The 24,837-nt window shown below is 44.1% G+C and overlaps 1 protein-coding gene across 1 annotated transcript in view; it reads left to right on the top strand.

Moving 5' to 3' along the window:
• ATP10A (ATPase phospholipid transporting 10A (putative)) overlaps nucleotides 1-24,837 on the top strand; it is an 828,689-nt gene that overhangs the window by 405,431 nt on the left and 398,421 nt on the right. The window contains exon 3 of the mRNA XM_078658238.1: nucleotides 10,763-10,848. Within this exon, the coding sequence (XP_078514364.1) occupies nucleotides 10,763-10,848 (86 nt within the window). The remainder of the gene's footprint in view (nucleotides 1-10,762; nucleotides 10,849-24,837) is intronic.

Consider the following 24,837-nt stretch of genomic DNA (forward strand, 5'->3'; position numbering starts at 1 on the left):
CCCTGGCAGGCACACAAGCACCCTTCAGGGACAGAATGATTCTGCGATGTTGGGTTTGCCTCAGAAAAGTTCACTGTGGAATAATTTGCAGTAAGGGAAACAATATAAAAGTGAGAAGGGTTGTCCCTGTGAACTATGTTCTCATTCTTTAGAAGTGTTCATGAGTCAGCCCTACCGACTGCCTAGTGAAACCTACAAAGCAGGCAACTCATCCACAGCACAGCGGAACACTTTCTGGATCTGCTGGAGCTCAGAAGAGGACTGGACCTGCTGTTTGTTACCTGTGTGGAGACCTGAAGGGCTGGGCCTGTTTTGATGTGTTCCCGGGACTAAGAAGTAGACTCTAAACGTCAGTTAATGGCCTTCTGTGTGGAGACCGAGATACAGCAAGCTGCACGAAACCCTTTTTGTGATGTGCCCTCACTGATCAGTAGTAATTGGACTCAGCAGGAGGCCTCTGCTAGAGTAAGTCCTGGCTCAAAGTTAGAACTTTGACACTTTTTGGACTTCCAAGACTTCCATAGTGGCATTGTGACCTTTGAGTACTTAATTCTTGAAGGTTCTAGGAGGAGTTTCGTTTCTTTGCTTGATGTTCTCAATCAGTTGTTCCTTTATGCCATTCCAAATCAGAAATATATCATCTGTATAGCATGCACACACCTCGAGATTTTTTCTCTACTCTTGTTTTTTTTAAATATTGTCGGAAAATGTCATCATAAAGATGTTTGCAAATGCTGCTCCTGCACACCTTCCCATGGAAGTTCCAGGTATCTGAAGAAACAGCAACCCCGTTGTTCAGAAATAATTACAATACAAAACAGTGTAATAACTGAGTAAGGGACCGATAATGCGCATCATCAACTGCAGATTTCAACAGGTAATTTGTATTTGTATTTGTAATTGTTTGTATAGCGCTAGAATTGACCCCCGAAGGGGTATCTCTGCGCTTCAGCGGGACCGTGAAAAGATAGTAGTGCATTTAACAGAGATCAGTGCTGACAGAAAAGAAAAGTCTTGAGCATTTTCCTAAATTGCAGATGTTCAGAGCACTGTCTTAAAGGAAGAGGAAGTTTGTTCCATAACTGTGGTCCCGGTATGAAAAGGCTCTACCTCCTAATCTGGCCTTTTTTACTCGTGGAACTACCAGAAGACGTTGAACACCGGAACGTAGGGTTCTAGAGGGGACATAAGGCAGAAATTTCTCAGCAAGATAGGAAGGGCCCATATTGACCAAAGCCTTGTGAATGATACAGCATGTCCATAGGATGTTGGATTTCTTGCGGATAGGTCTGCCCTGGGCAACCTTCCATTCTCGTGGAACATATCCCTCTAAAAAGAGAGGTTGATGATATCTTGCACCACCGGGGACAGCTGATTCTCTAAAGAAGGGATGAATTTATCTGGCATGTGATCCATAGGGGATCCAGATTTTATTCTGTGAATCAAGGTTTCAACCTCTGCTAAGGTAATGGGGGTAAAGAACTCTAGCTTATGTTGATTCCTCATTTCTAAATGAGCCAAAGCCATAGGGGTCTGTGACGAGTTGCCAGCTGCTATTATTTTCTCATATATGCTTTCAATTTTCTGGGAGAAGTATGAGGCAATATCCTCACATAATATTTGAGACTGGGTTTCTAAGCTCTCGCATGCTTTTGGGTTGGTAAAGGAGTGAAGAATTTGTTACAAAATTTTAGGCGAATTTCCAGCCTGAGTCAGCTGAGACATAAGATGGGTCTTGCCAGCTGCATTTATGTTTTTGTGGTAACTGGTCAGTGAGGCGCCATACCTTTCCCTATCTAACTCGTTATGAGATCAGCGCCACACTCTTTCCAGTTTACTACATATTTGTTTCTGGCTCCGTAAAAAGGGGTAAACCATGCTGTTTGCGGGCGTTTGTGTTGGCTCAGAAATGGTTTAAGCGGTGCAATATGATCTATAGCAGTAATGACCGCCGAGTTAAACTTTGACAGGGCTTCCTCAGTGTGATCTGATGCAGAAAATTGAGGTTTCATGAATGTACTTTGAAATTTTTCTTCTGATACCTTCCGCCACTGCCTCCGTAGGTACGGTATAGCTTGATTAGAGGTCTTAGGATTATTGATGTGCTGGATATCAAATTCTATAGCTAAATGGTCTGACCAGGTAAGTTGTTGAGGAGGTTTACACTTAATCCTAGAAGAATTGGAAAAGAGAATGTCCAAAGTGTGACCAGCTATATGAGTTGGGCCTTCATTTAACTGCACCAAGCCTATGAGGGCTAGATCTGCCAGAAAAGTCTGTACATCAGGATTAGAATGGCATTCAGTATGGACATTAAAATCTCCTAATAATAGGAAGCGATTTCCTTCTTTCACATGGGGAGCGAGACACTCCACCAGTTGTAGGGAGAAGTCCAATAGCCGGCCTGGCAGGCGATAGATTAAAGCCCCCTTCCAGCTCTCCTGTAGGGGCATGTCTATTCTGAAGATTAGCATCTCTACTATTGCGTCACTATGTTGGTCTAGGACAGAGATGCTAATATCATCTTTATGTACACTGGCTAATGTTCTTATGCACCTATAACTTTTTATTGTGCAAATGATGTGTATAAGGAAGTAACAAATAAAACGTAATAGGTGTCCCTTCAGAAGAACGCCAGGCATTGCTTAAGAATCAGAAAAATGGGAGGGGAACTGAAGGGGTTATTTTTTGTAGCTGATGGTTCACTCTCTCGTGGGATGCACAGAGAGTTCCTATGTCCAATCTGTGACCAACCCGTATTTATGGGTGGAAAGGGAGGGATACCATTTTTTTTTTATAGCCCTCACTCACTTCACATGCATCACCATTGGGCTCACCCCAACTCCTAAAGGTCAGGTGGGCTCGACCATATTTCAGGGAGTACTTAGGAAAAGGTGTATGGGGGCATACATTTAAAGATAAAATTACTCACCCACTCCTAATGTATCCTTTATTAATGGAGTGGGAGGGGAGACCAAAAACACTATAGGAGGGTATTTTAGGATGTGATGGTCCGATGACACTAAACTAGGCACCAACATGTTTCAGCCCTTCCTAGTGGCCACAATGAGTCCTGGCCTTTCGTCAGGGTGGGATGTAAAGAGGTTACTTCCCCCAGAGACGTGAGTGCATTAAAAGTACACAATTAGCATAGGGCCCATTGAATAATCTTATAGGAACAATTCTAATACTAGCTGCTGGTTTCTTAAGAGGATTTTCCCCACATGAAAAGGGCGTCAGTTCTCAGGGATGCACAGGGGGAGGCCTTGTAGTCACACATTTGTCAAAGGTCCATCCCTGCCACAACCTACTTGGTTCTCTACAGCCCTGCTTGTCTTGGAATATGTATAAGGAAGTAACAGCTAGGTACATAACATATTTTCTGCAATATGTATTTCATTAAGGGTCAGAGGTACGACTGTTTTTTGCGGTCACAAATGGGAATTTGGTCAGTTTGCACCCGCAAAATAGGTCTGCCCTATGTACAAACCCTATTTTGCAAATCGGTAACCTATTACCAACTCGCAAAATAGGGTTTGCAATTTGCTATTAGAAAGGGGCGTGCCAAGGGCATCTCTTCCTAATAGCGAGTCATACTTCAATGTAAGATTGTTTTGCGGCTGCTATTGCAGCCTGCAAAACACACGCAGTATACCACCCATTTCAAATGGGTGGTAAGCCACTTGCAAACGGGATGGGGTCCCCAAGGAACCCCTTCTCAGTGACTGGCAGTGGAAATATTTTTTATAAGCGTGTTGTGATCCCACAAACCACTGTCTACTCTTAAAAAATGAAACAGAAACGTTTGTTTTTTCTTTTTGTAAAGCATCCCATTTTCCTTTAAGGAAAACTAGCTGCATTAAAAAACAAAATACTGCATTATTTAAAAAGCAGGCACAGACATGGGGGTCTGCTGACTCCACAGGCCACCATCCCTGGGAGTGTTAGCCATTTCCATTGAGGTCGCAAATTTCACCTGCCTCGTGAATATTAATGAATTAGGCAATTTGCGACCCAATTAGGAATTGCAAACAGTGTCTGAGACACTGGTGTAAATTCCAGTTTGCGAGTCGCAAAACGATGTAATTTGCTATTCGCCAGTTGGAAGGATCGTATATCTGGCCCTCAGTTTCTTTAAAAAAATCTGTAGTGTTTTTTTAAATAAGATTTCAAAGTGATTACAATTTGAAGGAATATGTCAATGTATTATCCAGTATGTTACTGTAGGGAGTCAGTTGCAAAGATAATTGGTCTCATTGAGGTATGTTCTAAATTCTTATGAATTTGAGTAGAATGTAGGACAGCATACTCTACAGTAGGAATACTTTATATGTTTCAAATACCCATTCGTTTTTTTTTAGGAATGCCATTTATTATCTCGTTAAATTAATTTGAAGCCTCATAATACAATTTCAAATGTGTTCTGATCAGCTAGATGTTCACTCATTTTATATAAATAGAATATTGTGTCCATGACTGCAGTTTCTCCACCCTTATTTGCTTTTTTTAATGATAATTTCTTTCCTAATTATTTTTGCACCTGTTGTTTTTCTATAGATTACCTTTCTTTTGGTCAGAACCATATTTGTTATAATTCATTTAATATTTTGGTCTCTCACAGATCTAAGAGCTTCTGGTCATTTGTCCTTCATATACAAATTTTGATGAAAATCCTCAATAGTTGGGGTCCTCTTGGTTCTCCATTACAACAGTTGCAAAAAATGTTTTCATCTCAATCTCTGCATGAATTTATAGAATCCTGTTGCTGTTTCTAACAAAGAAGTGAACATTTTGGGGACAGATGTTAACCCTATTTGATAACACATTTTGTTATCAGAAATGTAATATTGAGAAATAGGTACTAGTTTGCTTTCTATTGAAACCTCAACTTTCTTTTTTCTTATTCCTCTTTTCATTTTCCACTTTGTCCATTCATTATAAAGAGACTTGTTACGCCTAGGTTTTTCATTTCTGTCAATTTTGAACACTCTTTAGATGTTTGCTCACTTATATCTAGTTTTTGTTTCTGACCTTTCACTGTTATCTTATGCTTTTGTTGTACTTGATTTTTCAAAATATTGTATGTTATCCTGTCTCTTTGCATACAAATTCTGACCATTGGTAAACTAATATAACTTAGTCTTGTGTGTCCCTTCAGTACCTTCTAACTTTCCTTTGTTCAATTCTTTTTTGAGTGTGCCTCGTTTCCTATTAATGTCTTCAAGAGTATTTTTCAGTTCTCATTCTTTGAGTTGGATGTGTATTGTGTTTTGATCTCTTTAAAATCTTTCTCCAGTTCTACAAGTACGTTGGCTAGCCCTTCTATCTTTAATTGGATCATGTCTAGTGATCATTTCTTCAATGTAGCAAACCATTGTAATGAAATTCTTGTCTGTCTCGTCAAAAGGATGGTTTCAGGGTTATCCTTAATGGTCTGAGAATGCTTTCAGTTTTGTGGTATTCAGCTAGTGGTCTGACATTGGCACACTGATTTATTTCTTTTCTTATTAAATGTTATAATTTGTGGAAAGTTTGCTTCTGCTTTTTAGGAAGTCATAATGTTTTCAGTGCCATGTTTAAATACATGTGAGGGGTGCTTTTACATCGTCTTTGTCAAACATTAGAGTTTGTACTTTTTTTGTCTGTACATCTCATTAAATTACATTTTCATTTTGTGGGACAACACTTGGTAATAAAGGAGGTATTGCTATGGGCAACAGAAAAAAGACTCAATGGAACTGCATAATAGGTTGAGCTGTGCTCACAGTTATGGGGAGAAAACCAGTGAGAGATCTACTTTGATGGCGGCAGTCACCGTTGAATAATTTAAAGATGTGGGATGCGAACAGAGAGGAAAGCACAAGAACATTCAGGCTGGAATGCAGATCATAGGAGAAAAGCTGTTGGGGACTTCTTTTTTTGAACATTTCATAAATTAAACGTTAGTGATATTTTTTCTTTTTATGGGACATCGTTGTTTTACTACTCCTTGTTAGGACGTAAGAGTTTTACACATGGCGTGAAGCCCTGCCCTGCGTGCCCTAATTGTATTGATGTCTCAATCCCTAATGCTGATTTTTGTTGTCATAGGCAAACACGGATCGCGTGTGTGCACAAAGACATAGGCCTATCTCAAGGATTGCAGTCTAGTTGGACCGGGAGGGGTGCCCAAAGCACTACTGTCAGTGTTGAGAGGCTACTGCCTTTACCAAGAGATAAGCATCACATGCACTGTGGTGGCAGCATACTGTGCAGTGATCAGTTGGGGGGAACGGGTCCTTTTTACCTGGGCTACTGGAGTGAGGCCTACAGGCTCACTCATTTAAAATTCACAGTTGTGTGCTTCACTCACCCTTGGCCTACATTGGTTTTGTGTGGTGCTTTGCAGTGTATGTGTGGTGTATATGTACTGGGTGTTTTGTGCCTCAGGAATGGTACATTTCAGGGATAATGCAGTAGCAATGTGTGTATGTTGTGTGTATGTTATAGGCATGTGCTGGGTGTATGTGTGCCTGTGAATGCTACACATCATGAAAGAATTAGTGCTTCACAGTCAGTATATGTTGTGTACATGTGCTAAGTGTATGTGTGCCTGTGAATGGTACAATATAGCTATAATGCAGTACTGTAGTGCATGCATATTATATGCATGTGCTGTGTGTATGTGGGTCTGTGAGTGGTGCAATACACCAATGATGTAGTGCTGTGTAAAGTGTGTGTGTTATATGCATGTGCTGGGTGTATGTGTGCCTGTGAGTGGTTTAATACATGGCTGACTCTGGGTTCTATTTGGAAGACCCAGGGCTTTATGCTGAAACAAGGAGAGAGGAGGTAGAGGACTCCCCCCCCCCCCCAGTTAGGTTTGTGTATTACTGCATTTACGTAAGCTGTGTGGGACACAGTGGAGTGAGAGAGAGAGCCAGGATTCTCCAGGACACTTCAATGGGTGCTCTTTGATTCAGAGAGAGGTCCCAGGAATGGGGCCTGGAATGGGACCTAGGCATATCACATGGGAGATGGGGCTAATTAGAGAATCATATAGATTAGCTTGGGAACCTGAGTTAGCCTTTTGATGCACATATCACGGTGTCTGGCATCCAGGTGTGAACTCCTAGTCACTCCCATGGCCAGTGTTGTAGGGCTAACAGGTTTGGAGTTGCTCCTGGTGTGTCAGACTTCTTTCTGGAGGTAGAGACAGCAGAGTAGGCACGTCAAAAGGAAGTAAACCTCCAACTTAAACTTTCAAGATTCCGACTTTAAATCACATTTGGTGTCTGGAAATGGACTATAAGAATGGAAGCTTGAGACCCCAACAGTTGTCAACTGCCAAGCAGCCAGTTGGGCTGTGCGAGGAGAAGAAGCTCTGAAAGACCTCTGCCTGTGACCAAGACTGGGAACAAGACCTGCTAGTCTCCCTGCTGGGTGAGGAGACATAACCCAAGGAATCCAAGATCACCTGCTCTTGAGCACCTGCGTGCTTGCCTGTGTCCTGTGAAGAAGAGGAGAGCATTGGAGGGAGTAAGGTCCAATGGGGAATCTTATCAAGTGGAATCTCTCAGCGAGGTGTGAAGAGACGGATGCTGCACCAATCAGGTCATTACCCACATGCAAGGAAATTCAGCGACCCTCTTATGCCAGAGTTGGGCTGTCGTGAAGTGAGACATGACAGATGCTGTTCTGAATGCCAAACAGGCCATTGTCCGTGTGCAGTGAGGAAGTGGCAACACTGTATGCCAGGAGGGGCCGCCATAAAGCGATTGCCATTCCGACTGGGCAGTAGTCCATTAATGGTGGAAAGCCAGCAAGACCTGCATTCCAGATGGGGCTGCTGTGAAGAGAGTGCCATGCTAAGTGGGCGTTGGCCTCGTATGTTCTGGTATACCAAGAGGGGCTACCTTGAAGAAATTTGCTGTGCCAAAAGGGTCAGTGCTTGTGTGAAGTAGAGCGAGTGTGACCCCCTGTACCAGAGGAGGCCACTGAGACAAAGCAAGAAGTGTGACCTGTTTGGGATTGTCACTGAAGGATAGAGGCCGCTGTGATGAAACCTATGTGCCTACACCAGGACTGAGGACTGGGTGTGAGAAACATGGTGCAACAGCCTGCTTGAACCATGTGCTGATCACTTACTGGACAGAGGCGTGTTCAGGGACTCCGGTTGCTCCAGTCCTGCAGGTGCAAATAAGACAGAATTTAGGCCAGTCCTCTCCTGGAAAACTTGCTTGCCTGATAGCACTTTGGCAAGGGAACACTTTTGACTTTTATACAGAGTCAAAGTGAAACTTCTGAGACTCTGACTAATGTGTCTTTACCAGAATGTCACCTTTAGTAAAGTGGGGAATAACCACTACAGCTAGCACTAGAAGGAAGTGGGAACCCAGTGACCTCCTAAGAAACACTAGAGCCCTGACTTCAGGGGACTGTGGAAATTGTTTGTGAATGTCATATTTCCCTTTGTGGTGGTAGCTGTAAAATCAACACTTATTGTTTCATAAAAGCAAGTGTTTGACTGCACAATCATTTATTGTTGCTGCTGCCAGTATTTTGAATGTTGAGCCTGTGTTGATTCCGCTGCATCTACCTCCCCCCAAGAAGACTTGTACTGCTCAACCCACACTACTCTTGAGAGTCAAGTGTTGAAGGGGTGCTTGGGCCAGTTGCTCAGGACCCATAGTCAACTGGGCCGTGGGACAACAGGAGTAAAATGTCTCATCCCCCAAGGCTGTGCCAAGTAGCTCCTGCTTGACCCATGGACCTCTGAATGGGGTTCTGACGCTCCTCATGAAGGCTGATGACAAAAATGTATATAGCTATAACTAACTTGAGCAGACACACATGAAGCTGATGTCATTTAGATGAAATCATTGAAATCAGTCCAACATATTAACCCCTTCCATGCTGATGACGAGCTCAGCTCGTCATCAGCGTTACCTACCGTGTGCTGATGACGAGCTGAGCTCGTCATGTAACACGGTAAATCAAAAAATGCCGCATACCGCGGGAAAAACGGCCGCACGCATGCGGTTAAATTCTTAATCAGTTATTAGTAAATATCTAAGGTAACAAAGTAAAAATCCTTGTTTATTTTTGGAATGTGAGCGCAGGATCAGGTGTAGGAGTTCCTCTAAATTTGAATGTATTGATTGGGCCTTGGAGTTCTTCATGGGCTTCCAGGGTCTTTCGTAGACATGCCTGGTTAGCCACCTAGTGCTTGATGTAAATAGTCTTCCCAGGGCATAGCTACTGCTGGGAAACAACCTTTACAACGCAACTTTTACAACGCACTACCATTACAACGAAACTTTTACAACGCAAACATCATTACAACGCTTGCCATTACAATGCAACCATTACAACGCATGACACTACAACGCATACCACTACAACGCATGTCATTACAACACAGTCATTACAACGCATACCATTACAACGCATAACATTACCATCCAACACTTACCCTACTGTTGCACCCCCTGGAGTTAGAATAGTAATGTTTACCCCTACACTATCCAACACTTACCCTATTGTTGCACCCCCCTGGAGTTAGAATAGTAATTTTAAACCCTACGCTATCCAACACTATCCCTACTGTTGCACCCTCTGGAGGTGGAATAGTAATGTTTACCCCTACACTATCCAATACTTACCAAACATGCAATGTAATGCTAGGCGTTGTAATGGTATGCGTTGTAAAGGTATTATGCGTTGTAATGGAATGCGTTGTAAATGTAGTTTTTAAAATTTCGTTGTAATGGCATGCGTTGTAATGGAATGCGTTGTAATGGATGTTGCGTTGTAAAAAATGCATTGTAAAGGTATGCGTTGTAAAAGAGTGCGTTGTAACGTAATACATCCGCTACTGCTACCAGGGGATGTGCCAAGGCCCGAGCTTTGGGATCACCATATGCTGTTAGCATATCCGGTAGACACACTGAAAAATGTCGAAGTTTTATATGGCTTCAGTAGTGCAGACATCGCCAACAGTTCCGCTCTGAATACACATTTTATCTGAGAGGTCTAGTGAATGCCTCCATGAGGAGTGCAGCCTTGGGGAAAAATAGTATTTCTGTAACTTGTTGGGGCTGTTCACATCCTGAATTCTCAGGCCTCGAGTTCGAACCATGGCACCTACTATGGGACCTGGAGAGCTATTTCAACTTTAAGGATCTAGTCTGGCGCCTGGGAAGATTTCAGGAGGTGGAGAGTATTTAGATGGCGAGCATTCACCAGAAGCATTGTTACCGAAGGTAAGTAACCTTTTCTTCTCATGCCAATGGTTATTTGTAAATAAAGAAACTGGAAAAACAAAGGTGAGATGATGGAATGAAGTGCCACAAGTCTGAAAGATCAAAGTCAATAGTTGGGAGTGAAGACAGACAAGTGGGGAGGAGGAAAGATAATACATAGTAGAGCACATCAAAAACCTTTCAAACAGTTCACCAATCAGAACAGAGCCAAGGGAGTGACACACATTGAGGAATAAAGCATGAAATTCGCCATTCCACTAGATAAGGGGTTGTGTTTGGCAGTAACCAGTTACACTGTGATAGAGAGGTCCAGTTATGAACAGGATACCTCTGACAGTTGTGCTTGTCTGTGTGCAGTCATTGTTGTAATTATAACCAGGTGTTTGTTCTCCATCTCCATCTGGTGGTGTGCATTATTTTCATTGCAATGGTTGAATTATTCAAACAATTTGTCCCTTATTCTATGCTGTGCCACATATCATTGTTTTTGCTTAAAAAAACTTTATTTTTACTTCCAGGACTCGGATTTTGACCCCATGAAGTTCAGAAGTGTGATTGAGTGCGAGAAGCCAAACAATGATTTAACCAGATTTCGGGGTTACATGTGAGTGTTACCTTATCTTCTTTATATAAAGCACTTTTTGTTTTGTGTGTAAACTGGTTGCGATGACAGTGGCGTAACGCAAAATGATGGGGGCCCCTTGCAGAAAGTGAAAAGGGACCTCCGAGTCTCCCATATCTCACAGATATTCATTAGCTTTGGGCTGAATGGGTCAAGGGCTGAGGGTCCCCAGAAGTTTTGGGGTCCCCTCCCCAGGCCAGGCCGCCCCCTCGCTCCTCCCGCTGCTCGTTCCCGCCTCCTGTGACTCCTGTGATCTAGCCTGCCGTAGAGATCTCCAGGCGCTACCCCCATCACTTGGCGCCTCGACCGGACCACCGACAACATGACCGCCCTCAAACACGCCACCCGCAAGCACCACCAGCTTATCCGCACCACCAAGAAGAAATCCCTGAAGGAACGACTGGACAACAACACCCACAACAGCAAGGAACTCTTCGGCATCGTCAAGGAGTTCTCCAACCCCAGCACCGGCAACAACGACATCACTCCGTCACAAGACCTCTGCGACTCCCTCGCCTCATTCTTCCACCGCAAGATCACCGACATCCACAACAGCTTCGGTGCACCATCCACGCACCCAACCACAGAACCAACGCACCCCAGCGCCACCCTCCGCACCTGGACCACGGTGACCACCGAAGACACAGCCCGCATGATGAACACCATTCACTCCGGATCACCGACCGACCCCTGCCCACACCACGTCTTCAACAAGGCCGACTCCATCATCGCACCCCAACTCCGGAACATCATCAACACCTCCCTCAACACCGCCACCTTCCCGGAGAGCTGGAAGCACGCCGAGCTCAGCGCCCTCCTGAAGAAACCAACAGCGGACCCCACCGACCTCAAAAACTTCCGCCCCATCTCGCTCCTCCCCTACCCTGCTAAAGTCATCGAGAAGATCGTCAACAGACAGATGGCCGCCTTCCTCGAGACGAACGGATCCCTCGACCCCTCGCAGTCCGGCTTCAGAGCCAACCACAGCACCGAGACCGCCCTCATCGCAGCCACCGACGACATCCAGACCCTGCTCGACAAGGGGGAAACAGTGGCCCTCATCCTCCTGGACCTCTCCGCTGCTTTCGACACTGTCTGCCACCGCACCCTAGTCCAGCGCCTCAGCAATATCGGTATCCAAGAGAAGGCACTGGAGTGGATCATCTCGTTCCTCGCCGGAAGAACACAGAGCGTCCGCCTCCCCCCGTTTCGATCCGAGGCCACCGAAGTCATCTGCGGCGTCCCGCAAGGATCTTCACTCAGCCCCACCCTGTTCAACGTCTACATGAGACCTCTTGCAGCCATCGCACGCCAGCACAACCTCAACATCATCTCCTACGCCGACGACACCCAGCTGATCCTCTCCCTCACCAGAGACCCCGACACCGCCAGAACCTGCCTACACGAAGGGATGAAAGACGTCGCCGAGTGGATGAAGGACAGCCGCCTGAAACTGAACTCGGACAAAACGGAAGTCCTCATCCTGGGATCTTCGCCCTCCGCCTGGGACGACTCCTGGTGGCCCCCAGCCCTGGGCACCGCACCCAAGCCAACCGACCACGCACGCAACCTGGGCTTCATCCTGGACTCCTCCCTCTCGATGACCAGACAAGTCAACGCCGTCTCCTCATCGTGCTTCAACACCCTGCGTATGCTTCGCAAGATCTTCCGCTGGATCCCGACCGAGACCAGGAAGACAGTCACCCAGGCACTCGTCACCAGCCGACTGGACTACGGAAACGCCCTCTACGCCGGAACCACAGCCAAGCTACAGAAAAGACTCCAGCGCATCCAGAACGCCTCCGCCCGACTCATCCTGGATGTCCCCCGACGCAGCCACATCTCCAGCCACCTGAGGAACCTGCACTGGCTCCCCGTTGACAAGAGGATCACGTTCCGGCTCCTCACCCACGCACACAAGTCTCTCCACGACCTGGGCCCCAAGTACCTCAACGACCGCATGACCTTCTACACGCCCCCCGCCAACTACGGTCCACCAGCCTCGCCCTCGCAGCCGTACCACGCATTCGAAGAGCCACCGCCGGAGGAAGATCCTTCTCTTACCTGGCTGCCAAGACATGGAACTCCCTCCCCATCCACCTTCGGCTGACCCAGGACCATCTCGCCTTCAGGAGACAACTCAAGACCTGGCTGTTCGAGCAGTAGCACACCCCTTCCCCAAGCGTCTTGAGACCCACCCGGGTGAGTAGTGCGCTATACAAATTGTATGATTGATTGATTGATTGATTGGTCCCCCAGCGCCGCAGGGGCTGCAGAGCCTGTGTTAGGCCCCTGCCCCAAGGGTATTTTTTGACCTGTGAACAACACTGCTGGGCTCTGTCTGTTTTCACACTTTGCTACTGTACACACTGCTTCTTTATTTAAGCTCCATCCCAAGCAAACAAAAACCTCAACATGTTATTTTCTCTTTCCCATCCAACTTCTTAAGGAAATTGCTGTTCCGTCCAAATTCTGAGAGCATGTTTTTCCATTCAAACACATAAGCTTCAAGTTTGCTGTAAGCAGAATTAGGCGCAGGTGTTGGATTTTATAACCCTCCCTTGAAATCACCAGCGGCTGCCCCAGGGGGGAATGGCTTTGGGGTTATGATGCTTTTTTCCACGATCTTTATTATGAGGTGTTTTTCCACGATCTTTATTATGATGCGTGTTTCCACAATCTTGCCGTCATAACCTTCTTTTAAAAATACTGATGTTCCAAATAAAGAAAATGCCACAGAGTTAACTTCTAAAACAAATTGCCTTTTCACCCTTCGCAGGGGAGAAGAAGGGAAGCCTGTCTGACCAAAATACCTGTGGTCCAGATTCACCAGGTTTCCACATAAGCTTTGTCATACCTCTTAAGCAGCATGGCGGGAGAGATTTAAGAATGTGCCATGGCAACACTCACTTTAGGTGAGAGTCACGATTTCTTTTAACTGTAAATTACTTTAATTTTTCCTTTCTGATCATATTTAAAGCCCCAGGTTTAACTCACTTCTATGACACCCTTGTTTAAAGAAACACTATTTTCATCCCTGACCTCTGGCTTATGCATTTATCTCTGGATTGTCCTACTCCCTGTAGAACTGTCTGCCAGCAGGCAGTCTGATCAGAGCAATGTGGCTGTATCTAGAGTTTATAGCACAAAGAAGCAAAATAGCCCAGGCCGCTGAAGAAGATAAGCGGACTAGTCAGTGGGTGTGAGATCCACCTGGTTGTGTGCCACACACCAAAAGTGGTTGATTTGTGAGGCACAGTTTCTGTAGACCTTCACATTTTTGGGGGATTAAAAAATGTATCTATAAGAGATCCTGGATATTATTATGCAAGTTTTGTGTTTTAATGCACATTTCAACTGTAACGCCTTGCTGCTATGAATGCGTGCTGTATGTGTTTGTGTGTGTGAGAGAGAGGATGTAAACTGCTGTCCCTATTCTGATGCTGCATTGGAAACCTGCACTCCTGCTGCTTATGCTCTCTCTACTTTGTTGTGTGAGGGAAACTTGCATCTCACCTGTATTGCCACAGCTGTATGTATCTGAGGTAAGCTTCCATTGGTGCTGTGTGTGTTGCACCCATCCTCCGTGTGCTTCTCATGCTATATTTGCTCTGCATATGTGGCTAGCCTCCACTGCTTGTGCCTGAGCAATTCCTAGTTTGCGAGTGTATGTATATATAGGAATGAATAAGAGCTTGCACTCACAACCTTGCACTTAACCCAGTAAGATGGCCTACTCATGAATTCTCTTCCTCTTCTAGCGTCTTATGGGTAGTGCCTAGACGCCTCTGGGCAGTATTACGCGCTTTATAAATATAAAATCAAATAAAATTAGCATCACTCTACAGTAGTATCTGGATTGTATGTGTGTGTGTGTGAGAAGCTTGCAAAGTTGCTCTCTGTTTTGCAACTTGTTTGCGTGTGTGCATGTTCTGTGTGCACGTGTGTGTATGTTTAAATAATATATTGCTGCTGTGTCTGCTTTACCTGCTCGGCATGTGAAAGAACCTAGCATTCTGGCACCCCTTTTGTACTTTGCTATTTGTGGGGGAATCTTTCACTGCTGCATTTGATGCTGTACCTGCTTTCTGAGTGAATGGGTCGCTGCTACTACCCATGCTGTACCTGTTGTTTGTGTGTGGGAAGCTTATGCGGTTGCTGCCGAACCTGTACCTGCTGTGTGTGCTAGGGAATCTGTACAGCACCATTGCTGACCCTGCTATGCTTGTTCAGTGTGAAAGGGAAACTAGCACTTTTGCTCCCTATGCACTATTAGCTGTGAGTGTAGAAGAAGCTTGCACTGCAGCTGCCTGCCATTCAGTGTGCGTGTGTTCTTATGTATGTGCAGTCTGAACTACTACTGCCTTTGTTGTACCTCATATGTGAGTGAAACTTGCACTGCATGTGCCCATGCTGGGCATGTCCACATCCTATGACTTAAGTTTCCCATTGCTGCTGCTCCCTTTGTGTAAGACTGGTTTACCCTGTTATCAACTGTGCTGTAGTTGCTGTATATGTGAGGGAATAGGCCACCACTGCTGCTTCTGTTCAGTACATAAGGGCAACTTGTATTGATGCCGGCAAAATAGTACCTGTTCTTCGCATTAGTGAAACTTTAGTGAAACTTGAACAACATTTTCATGATATAAAAGCCAGAGGGATTTGCTTTGTCATTGCTGGTTTGTTTACTGAAATATATTTTACATAAACTCAAAGCTTTTGTTCCCTTTGATCTGTTTTAATATGTTCTCATGAGAAAAACGTGTTTTATAGTTACTCTCTGTTGTGACCTGCATGGTAAATGGGTGTGTACTCCTGCTGTGACTGCATGTGAAACAGTTATACTGACTTTTTCCTCTGCCTAGCCAGCATGCTAGCCTGGGGTTGTACGCTGAAGCATAGGCCTGCCCATGATGATTCTAAGGTTTAGAACCGGGATAGGACAGGCAGCACTAAGAATCCCCTCTGGCTCGACATTGGACTACCGTCTATGTCCTGGGTTGTTCGCATTAAGTGATGTTGGAAGCATGGTTTTAGATTATTGAACTGAACAGATATTTTTCCTGTTGGTCAGACAGAGTAGGGGTCCTAAATGACCACTTATATGTGCTTCTCAGACCATTGAGCTGACATCCTGTGTACATGTTGAATGCATGTGTGTGAAGTTTGGATGGTAGCAAGACTTCGTGGTTTTGTGAGTGTAAGGGGGTTATCCCTTGTTTTGCATAGCACAAGATGGAGGTTGGGGTACAGCTTTCCAAACAGTGGTGAATCCTCTGGTTAATCCTATCCTCAACGCTTCCCTGAGGGAGGGGAGGGTGCCTTGCACCTGGAAGAGGGCGATGGTCATCCCCCTCTTGAAAAAGCCGGGTCTTGATGCTGAGGTCCTGGCCAATTACAGGCCAATTTCACTTCTGCCGGCGTTGGCTAAGATCACCGAGAAACATGTTCATGGCGTCTTGTCGAGCTTTTTAGAAACTAACCATCTGCTCCATCCTTCCCAATCCGGATTCCGTCCTAATTTTAGCACGGAAACGGCGTTGTTGGAGGTCTCGGAGATCATCAGGGAGACTTTGGATGTTGGTGGCAAGGCCATGTTAGTCATGTTGGATCTGTCGGCGGCCTTTGACACCGTCCCTCATGCGGCGCTCCTCGCCAGGCTTCATGACATCGGCATTAGGGGGACGGTGTTCAAATGGTTTACATCTTTTTTGGAAGGCCGCCGCCAGACGATCTGGGTCTCGCTGAGCTCCGCCGAGATGCCGCCTCTGGGGGTCGGGGTTCCACAGGGCTCTGTGTTGAGCCCATCGTTGTTTAACATCTTTATGTCCCCTTTGGCGGCGGCGGTGGAGGCTTACGGGGCCCAGATCGTGTCCTACGCCGACGATACGCAACTCCTCTTCACATGTGGCAAGGATCAGCCATTTGATGGAGAGGGTGTTCGGGCCTGCTTGGCCATGGTATTCGATTGGTTCCAGCACAACAATCTGAAGGCCAACTCCAGTAAATCGGAGGTTCTATTTTTTGGATGTGCCACTGACCCTGAGTGGCGGCAATGGTGGCCGGCTGAAATGAGCCCTCCGGCACAGTCATCCTTGGTTGCCAAAAATCTCGGGGTTAAACTTGACAATAAGTTGTCATTAAGAGCCCATGTACTTGGTCTGGTGGGTACCTGCTTCGTTGTTCTGAAGATGCTCCGCAAGTTTCTTCCATTGCTCTCTGCGGAGCATAGGCGGATTACCGTGCAGGCGCTCATTGGGTCCAGGCTGGATTATGCCAATGCCCTCTTCCTTGGCCTTCCAGACTACCTGGTCCAGCGTTTACAGGTGGCGCAAAATTCTGCTGCCCGTGCGATTTTTGGCCTGCATAGGCGATCGCGAGCTTCGGGGCTGCTACAAAAGCTCCATTGGCTGCCTATCCGTAAGCGGATTATGTTTAAATCCCTTACGTTGATGCACAAGGCACTGTTTGGCTCCGGGGCCGGGTATTTATGGCGCAGGCTGATCTTTTACCGCCCTGTTCGCTCACTGCGTTCTGAATCTCTCTTTACCGCCGTGGTTCCTCGCGTGCGGAAGGCCCGCACTGGGGGCCGCTCCTTCGGCTTTAAGGCACCTCAGTTGTGGAATTCCCTACCACTGGCACTACGCAGTATTCCTAATCTGCTTCAATTTAGGAAGAGCCTGAAGACATGGCTTTTTAATGTCTAGCTGCTCTTTGGGTGGGTCTTTCTTTTCTGTATCTTGTTTCGTGTTATGTTATTACACACTGAGTTGTTTGTGGAAAGCGCCGGGACACTCTGTCGGAGTAGCCGTGCGCTATATAAATTCATTTTAACATAACATAACATAACAGTGGATGGGCGTTGCCTGCATTCTTTAATCTGAATAGAGGAACCCTAGACACTGACGTCTCGGAGACAGTGCTGTCTTTAGACATTGTATGGGAACTGTTTGGAAAGGGATTTTCAGATTAGCCCTAGCTGAGGACTGCATTTCCTAACAATAAAGGAATGGGTGTGAGTAATGAGATTTACTTGTTAAAGGAAGGAAGGTTTCTAGGTAGTATTGAGCCCTTTTGAGATAAGTGCTACTTCAGGAAGAGTGATGACAGCCAGGTTCAGCGGTTTCACACTTCATTGTGTTCATGGTTTGGGTTCTTCTGCTTGCTGTGTCTGACAGCCATCCTCCCAGAGGTGATGGGATGTCTTCTGACTTGTTGCACAGCTTGCTGGAGAGCTGTGGGTCTACCTAGTTTCTAGAAGCTTGCCTTACCTCAGAGAGATACAAGTTGTGCCTGGCTCTGCAGGAGGAGAGTGTAGGAGGAAAAGCCAAGCCATGTTACCAGAGTGTGGGGCTCTCAGAAGACCTGACTTGCTAAGGGGGGATGGTCAGAGGCTTCAACCTTACCTACGAGGGGCATCTTGGCATCCCTGCATGGTTTATGTGGCAAACTATGCGAGACATCATCAGCATATCTGTCTGGCATTACTGCAACATGACCTGAGGAACCTGTTCTGCTTTACCCTTGGTGTTCTGTGAGTCCTTCCAGATCCAATAACACCACCGAATTAGAGGACCCAAACCAGTTTGGATAACATCACTGTCAAAGATGTGTCACTACCTTAGAGGCCTGCTGTGCTGATCTGCATCCTTCATCAAGACCCAAGGCATAGAGCTGCTGCCTGCGATTCTCCTGCCTGCTGACCGAGTCACTGACCTTTGCGACTGTAAAGGATGCACCTCCACCACCTGCACCAAACCGTATAGAAACAAATTCCTCATTGAGTGATTAACGATTCACACTGACAACTCTTTTTCACCAGCATACAATACAAATCTACTGACTGAACATAGTAGTTGCTTACACAGCTAAGTTGTGAGTTCACAGCTATGCCTGAACCCTGTCTGTGATCCGTTTCATTACTGCTATAATTCTCTGGTCTGGTGTGCAAATTCCTGTTGAAGGTTGCTGGAGCCTCACAGATGTGTTTTGTTGAGGCCTGTAGCAGGACCCGTATTAATGTCTGTAAAATGTATTTTTTATGTTAGACTTAAGTACTTCATTTTTAAATCAGACAAGCACTAGGCTGGACAAGCAGATATTATCTCTTTTGTTTGACTACTTGAGTTTAGAGTCTCCACCTCCAAACTACCTCCCTGAATAGCCTTTGACTGATAGCCCTCTCTACTCTGATAGTCAAATGTGGAAGGGGTGTATTTGGCTCAGTTTGCAGAGCTATAGTTGAACGGACCCAAGGACAGCAGGGGCAACTGACCTCAACCACCATGGTTGTGGCCTAGTAGCCCCTGCTTCCCATATGGCCCCCTCCCCTAAGATCCCACTCCCTACCACCTTTAAGTTCACTACCTGCATTTACCACTCCTTGGAGCCAAAATCTTGACTAACACTGAATCAATAAAGTATATTTTAATGTAATTTACTTCTACTGCAGAAAACTGAACTGTGCATGCTTGCTTTCATTTGAACATACCGCAGATCAAGGTATGGGATTGAAGAATATCTGACAAAATGAAAAAGTGATTTGATCAGATTCTAACTACCCTGTGCTTTTTTCCTTCATCAGCCCTACTGCTCTGAGTAAAAAAAATGAAATGAAGCTCTATATTAAACTTCAAAACAAATAAATGAATAAGTATTTCAACCTGTCCATATCGATTCTACTTCCACATCGACCCCAACCATATCCCTATTCCTTGCACTCTATACATTTTATTAATATGTACACATGTTTAATCAAATCTTTAATACTAACCCTGACACATGCACTTTATGAAATTACAATGAATTAAATTATAATAAATGTTTTTAATTTGCTTAACATGCATCTCATTAATTAAATAGTAAGCCTTTCTAAAACTCTATGCTAACCGTAACACTATTCTTAAATTATTTATAAATGTATGAAATGGAATAATACCAACTCTACACTTTTTTTTAAATTATTTGTAAATCAATTAAATAAATATAACTTGAAGTGAAGCATAATACCGCTTTAACTAATTTCAATTACATTGAATAAGTAACCGAAACATAATCCGAATGCTATGTCGATTTCCATATTAATTTCAATTGAGTTTTTTATTTTTTTGAAGCTACTCTGATATATTACAAGTGATGCCCCCAATCCTTGCCTTCAAACAAATTAATTATGTTTACTTAAATACAGTAACCTTATTCATACCCTGTCAATATGGTTCAATGTGGGAACCTGCCCTGGGAATAGTTACAAGTAGCAGGAGGGTTCTTATATTTATATTGTCATACCCTGTTACTAATCATAACAGTAAATTACATTTACTCACCTTTAAATGTAATAAAACAAGTAACCTTAACCTAACATTGACGCTGGCCCTTGTGCTTACCTAATTTGATGTAGCAGCAATTCTAATGTAGCGCCTCTGATGATGTGACTTTTCTTCTCTTTTTTTTTTCTTCAGTTCATGACATAGTTAAACCAGTTACAATTCATGTGGGCATATAAATATCGACAGCATAAAAAAAAGACACTACAATCACAGTTCCATCCTGTTCGTAAGGTGCAGAGAGATAATTGATCATATAGTAAGAGCATAAATACACAATAAATAAAGAACAACTGCATACACCTTACTTTACTCTTTCATGTGCTCTATCATTGGGCCCCAGATCCTTAAGCCCAGTTTCCGTCTACGTGGCCTTGTGAGAGAATACAGACTATGCTTGAGATAGCCAATGTAACTCTCCACATCTCGAAAGTAGGAGGTTCCTTCTGTCGTGCTCCTGGGTCTGCTTCCTTGGGATTGTGCTGATGCTCAAAGGGGGCCCACCTCTGAACCACCCCAAGTCTGGAATCGTAAAAGGCACACAGACTTTTGAGGTAATTTAGCGGGGGAAGGAAAGGGTAGGGACAGCAGGGTAGGAGATCTGTGATAGAAACAATAAAACAACGTAAGACCTCCAAACGTACTGTACTGTATGTCAACACTTGTTTTACGTAACAGATTCTTCTTCTATACCACAACCCCTACCTGAAATAAAGGACTGTAACATCGGAAGAGAGCAGAGGGTGATGGCTGAATCAGAACAATGTCTAGGCAAAAGAGAAAACAACAGGACAGACAATGTTATGGATAATACATATCCTTTGTCTTACATCACCTCGAGCCTGTAACATACATCCTATTGTAAGTATTGATCAAACACCTACCAGGGCAAACGTTCTAAGTTCCCTATAGCCTGGATCTACCCTCTTCGTAAGAGCTCTCTTCAGACGACACTTGGAAGAAAAGAAACCAAAACAAATAAAATAGGCAAAGAGTTTCTTGACTCTTAAATATGATAACTGTTATATAACAATCTTGATCAAAGAGTAGGCACTTTTCTTGTATAGTCTTGCAATGGTTGTAAGATAGTTATTATCATGCCAAATGCAATAAGCTTATACGTGTCCAGTTATTCCTTCATAACTGAACTGTTTAGGGCGCACAACTTTCCCTGCATGAAACCTAGGAAATGTAAGGTTGCTCCAACAGGGAAGTAATGCAGCCCTTGTGCCCTTCAAGGCACCTCTACTCCCCTGCAAGAGACTGCAGTCACGCACGCCTCAACCAACAGGGGAGTCTGGTCAAGACACACAAAGTACTCACCACCTTGTTGAATGGGTGGTATATGGAAGCCGAGGAAAACTACACCGGTGCTCCCGTAAGCCTCCCTGCACGAGACCGCGAGATCCGTGTGTCTCAGCCAACAGGAGAGTCCGATCCACAATGATGCAACCGGCACCGTTACAAAAGTCAAGTCAGGCGGGCGGTCAGCATGGAAGTGCGATAGCACGCTCACCGTCCCCGAAGCAACAGGAGTCTAAAACGAGGAGTCCGACATCACGTAGACTGGAAGAATAATCGGCAGTGTTTTACAGCAGCGGCCGTTGTTATCCTAACGTAATGCGACGTCAGTATCACGTGATACGTGACTCACGTGGTGTCTAGGGAAATTTAGTCTCTTGCCTTGTCATGCAGATTGTTTGTGCATGACGGCAGAGAGCGTAACCCTGCTGTAATCCTGACACCTTCTGTAGCCAGAAGGAAGTTATGCAGAGTCGGGCAACCGCCGTAGACATAAATATCAGATATTTGAATTGCAGAGTGGCCCGTCTCATCGACGGCCCGTTCCCTAGGCCCAATAACATTGTTATTGGTGTGATATCAATTTCTATACCTGTCACCTCCGCTAGAAAAGCTTCCAATCCCTAGTAGCTGTCTTAATTGAACACAGGTAAAAAACATATGAAGTATATTGTTGTATCTGTACCTTTAATTTATTTAATGTATGACATGTATTGTGTTCCTTAATGACATATACTGTATTCTATGTTCTATGATTGAGTTCTGCTGTCGTGTCATTCTGTTCCGTTACTTGGACACGACAGCATTGCTCTTTCATAGCTATTTCTTGTGGGTTTTATTTCTTACAGATTTATTCATAATAAATCTATCTTACTTAACTCCTGCCTTCTTATGTTGTTTATTATATTGAGAACCAGTCTCACTAACATGAGAATCATGTAGAGAATTCTCAACAACTACTTGATCTTGTAATGAAATTTGTTCATCAACATCCGAAGCATGAGATGGTTGCACTACATCCATGAAGTCTTTATAACACAAAAAAGAGGAATTACCCAAAATAGTTTTACGATCAAGTTTTTTCATAATTATTTCCTTTTGAAAAGGTTCAAGCTTTATAACAGCACTTTTGTTCCACCTGTATTTGGTATAATAAACAACATAAGAAGGCAGGAGTTAAGTAAGATAGATTTATTATGAATAAATCTGTAAGAAATAAAACCCACAAGAAATAGCTATGAAAGAGCGATGCTGTTGTGTCCAAGTAACGGAACAGAATGACACGACAGCAGAACTCAATCATAGAACATAGAATACAGTATATGTCATTAAGGAACACAATACATGTCATACATTAAATAAATTAAAGGTACAGATACAACATCTCCTTTCCATAAATAAAAGAAGAAAGACAAAAGCAAGAAAAATAAACATCAATATAAATATTAATCTTTAATTTTAGAAGGTACAGATACAACATTGTATTTGGTATAATAAACAACATAAGAAGGCAGGAGTTAAGTAAGATAGATTTATTATGAATAAATCTGTAAGAAATAAAACCCACAAGAAATAGCTATGAAAGAGCGATGCTGTCGTGTCCAAGTAACGGAACAGAATGACACGACAGCAAAACTCAATCATAGAACATAGAATACAGTATATGTCATTAAGGAACACAATACATGTCATACATTAAATAAATTAAAGGTACAGATACAACATATATCTGCCTGTTCCTCCACGTAGCAGAAACATTTACCGTCATTCATCCCCCCAGTTACATTTTTTAGCAGGAGTATAGTACAGATTAAATATAGTTTTAAAGTGCTGTGCTTTTAAACTGGCAGAGATCACGGTTTCTTCCGACATATCAATAGATTCCTCCAGAATTTCCCCATGTTGGCCCAACAGGTTGTTCCATTTAAGATTTTGAGCCTCTAAATCATCCTGTTGGGAATCCACCAGACAATGATATAAGCTACTGATGCGATCCCTCCATCTGATTGCCTCTACCAGAGGATTTTTCATTGCCACCACCTGTTTCTACTTCCTTTGTAGGAAATCTGGGATCTGTAAAAACTTAAAAAATTCAGTTTTAGGGAGAAGATATTTTTCAGCCAGTGCTGAAAAGGGAGAATACTATCTTCATTATAAAAGTTCCCCTCCCATCATTATCCCCTTTATGTCTCCATCTTGCCGTTATAGTATCCCAAAAGACAGAGAGCATCAGTGTTGATGCGGCAGTAGATGTGCAAAAACAGACCCCATCTATCTTAAAATATCTTTGGACATGTGTCCAATCTTTAATGGCTGCAGCAGAACATTAAAGCATGTTTTCTATTTATAGCTTGGTTCAATTATCTTGAATTGACAGCTATTAGCCTCTGAACCAAGTACCATTTGATATATGGATGGAGCCTTTGCCACATTGCCAATGCCTTCCCAGTAAGTAATATCTGCATGTTTTGCAGGAGGCAGGCATAATAATCAAAATGTAAAGTTAGGAACTTCCCACCTCCCCAGCTAGACTCATGAATTTCATTGCCCTACAAGATTTCTCCTGGCCCCACATAAATCTACCGCAAATTGACTGCAGGTGCTGGAGCTGAGTGCAGGAAAGTTCCAGTGGTAGTGATCTAAAGTAATAAAGCACCTTAGGTAATATGTTCATTTTAAGCACATTACACCTTCCTACCAGTGAAAGATGAAGACATTTAATCCTGTGCACCTGTTTTTTAATCTCAACTAACTTAGAGCCCCAATTAGCCTCTACCAGTTCATTCAGGCATGTTCTGATTTTAATACCAAAATGTATAACTTCATCCGTAACCCGAGGGTCACCAGCACAGGCTTGATTGTACAAATAATCTGCATCTTGGTAGTATTTAGTTTATATTCAGATGCCTGCCAGAACAAGTAGGCCAATCGCTCTATCTCCAGGATATCGTTGGATGGGTTAGGAGTGACAACAGCTTCATCGTTCGAATAGGCAAAAACACCTGATAGCTTTCCTGCCTATATTGGACGTTTTTTGATGATCAGACCATCCTCTAGCATAGTAAAAAATGGGTTAATGTATAGAACAAATAGCAAAGGGGAGCCTCGTCCCCCTAGAAATGATAACTGACTCTAGTTCTAAACTCATCATACAAATTCGAGCTGTGGGGGTTCTATACATAACCCGGATGGATTGATGAAACCTATCCCTATATTCAGATGCCTGCCTGAACAAGTAGGCCAGTCGCTCTATCTCCAGGATATCGTTGGATGGGTTAGGAGTGACAACGGCTTCATCGTTCGCATAGGCAAACACCTGATAGCTTTCCTGCCTGTATTGGACGTT

This window comes from Lissotriton helveticus, chromosome 8, assembly GCF_964261635.1.
Source record: "Lissotriton helveticus chromosome 8, aLisHel1.1, whole genome shotgun sequence".
Classification (NCBI taxonomy): Eukaryota; Metazoa; Chordata; class Amphibia; order Caudata; family Salamandridae; genus Lissotriton; species Lissotriton helveticus.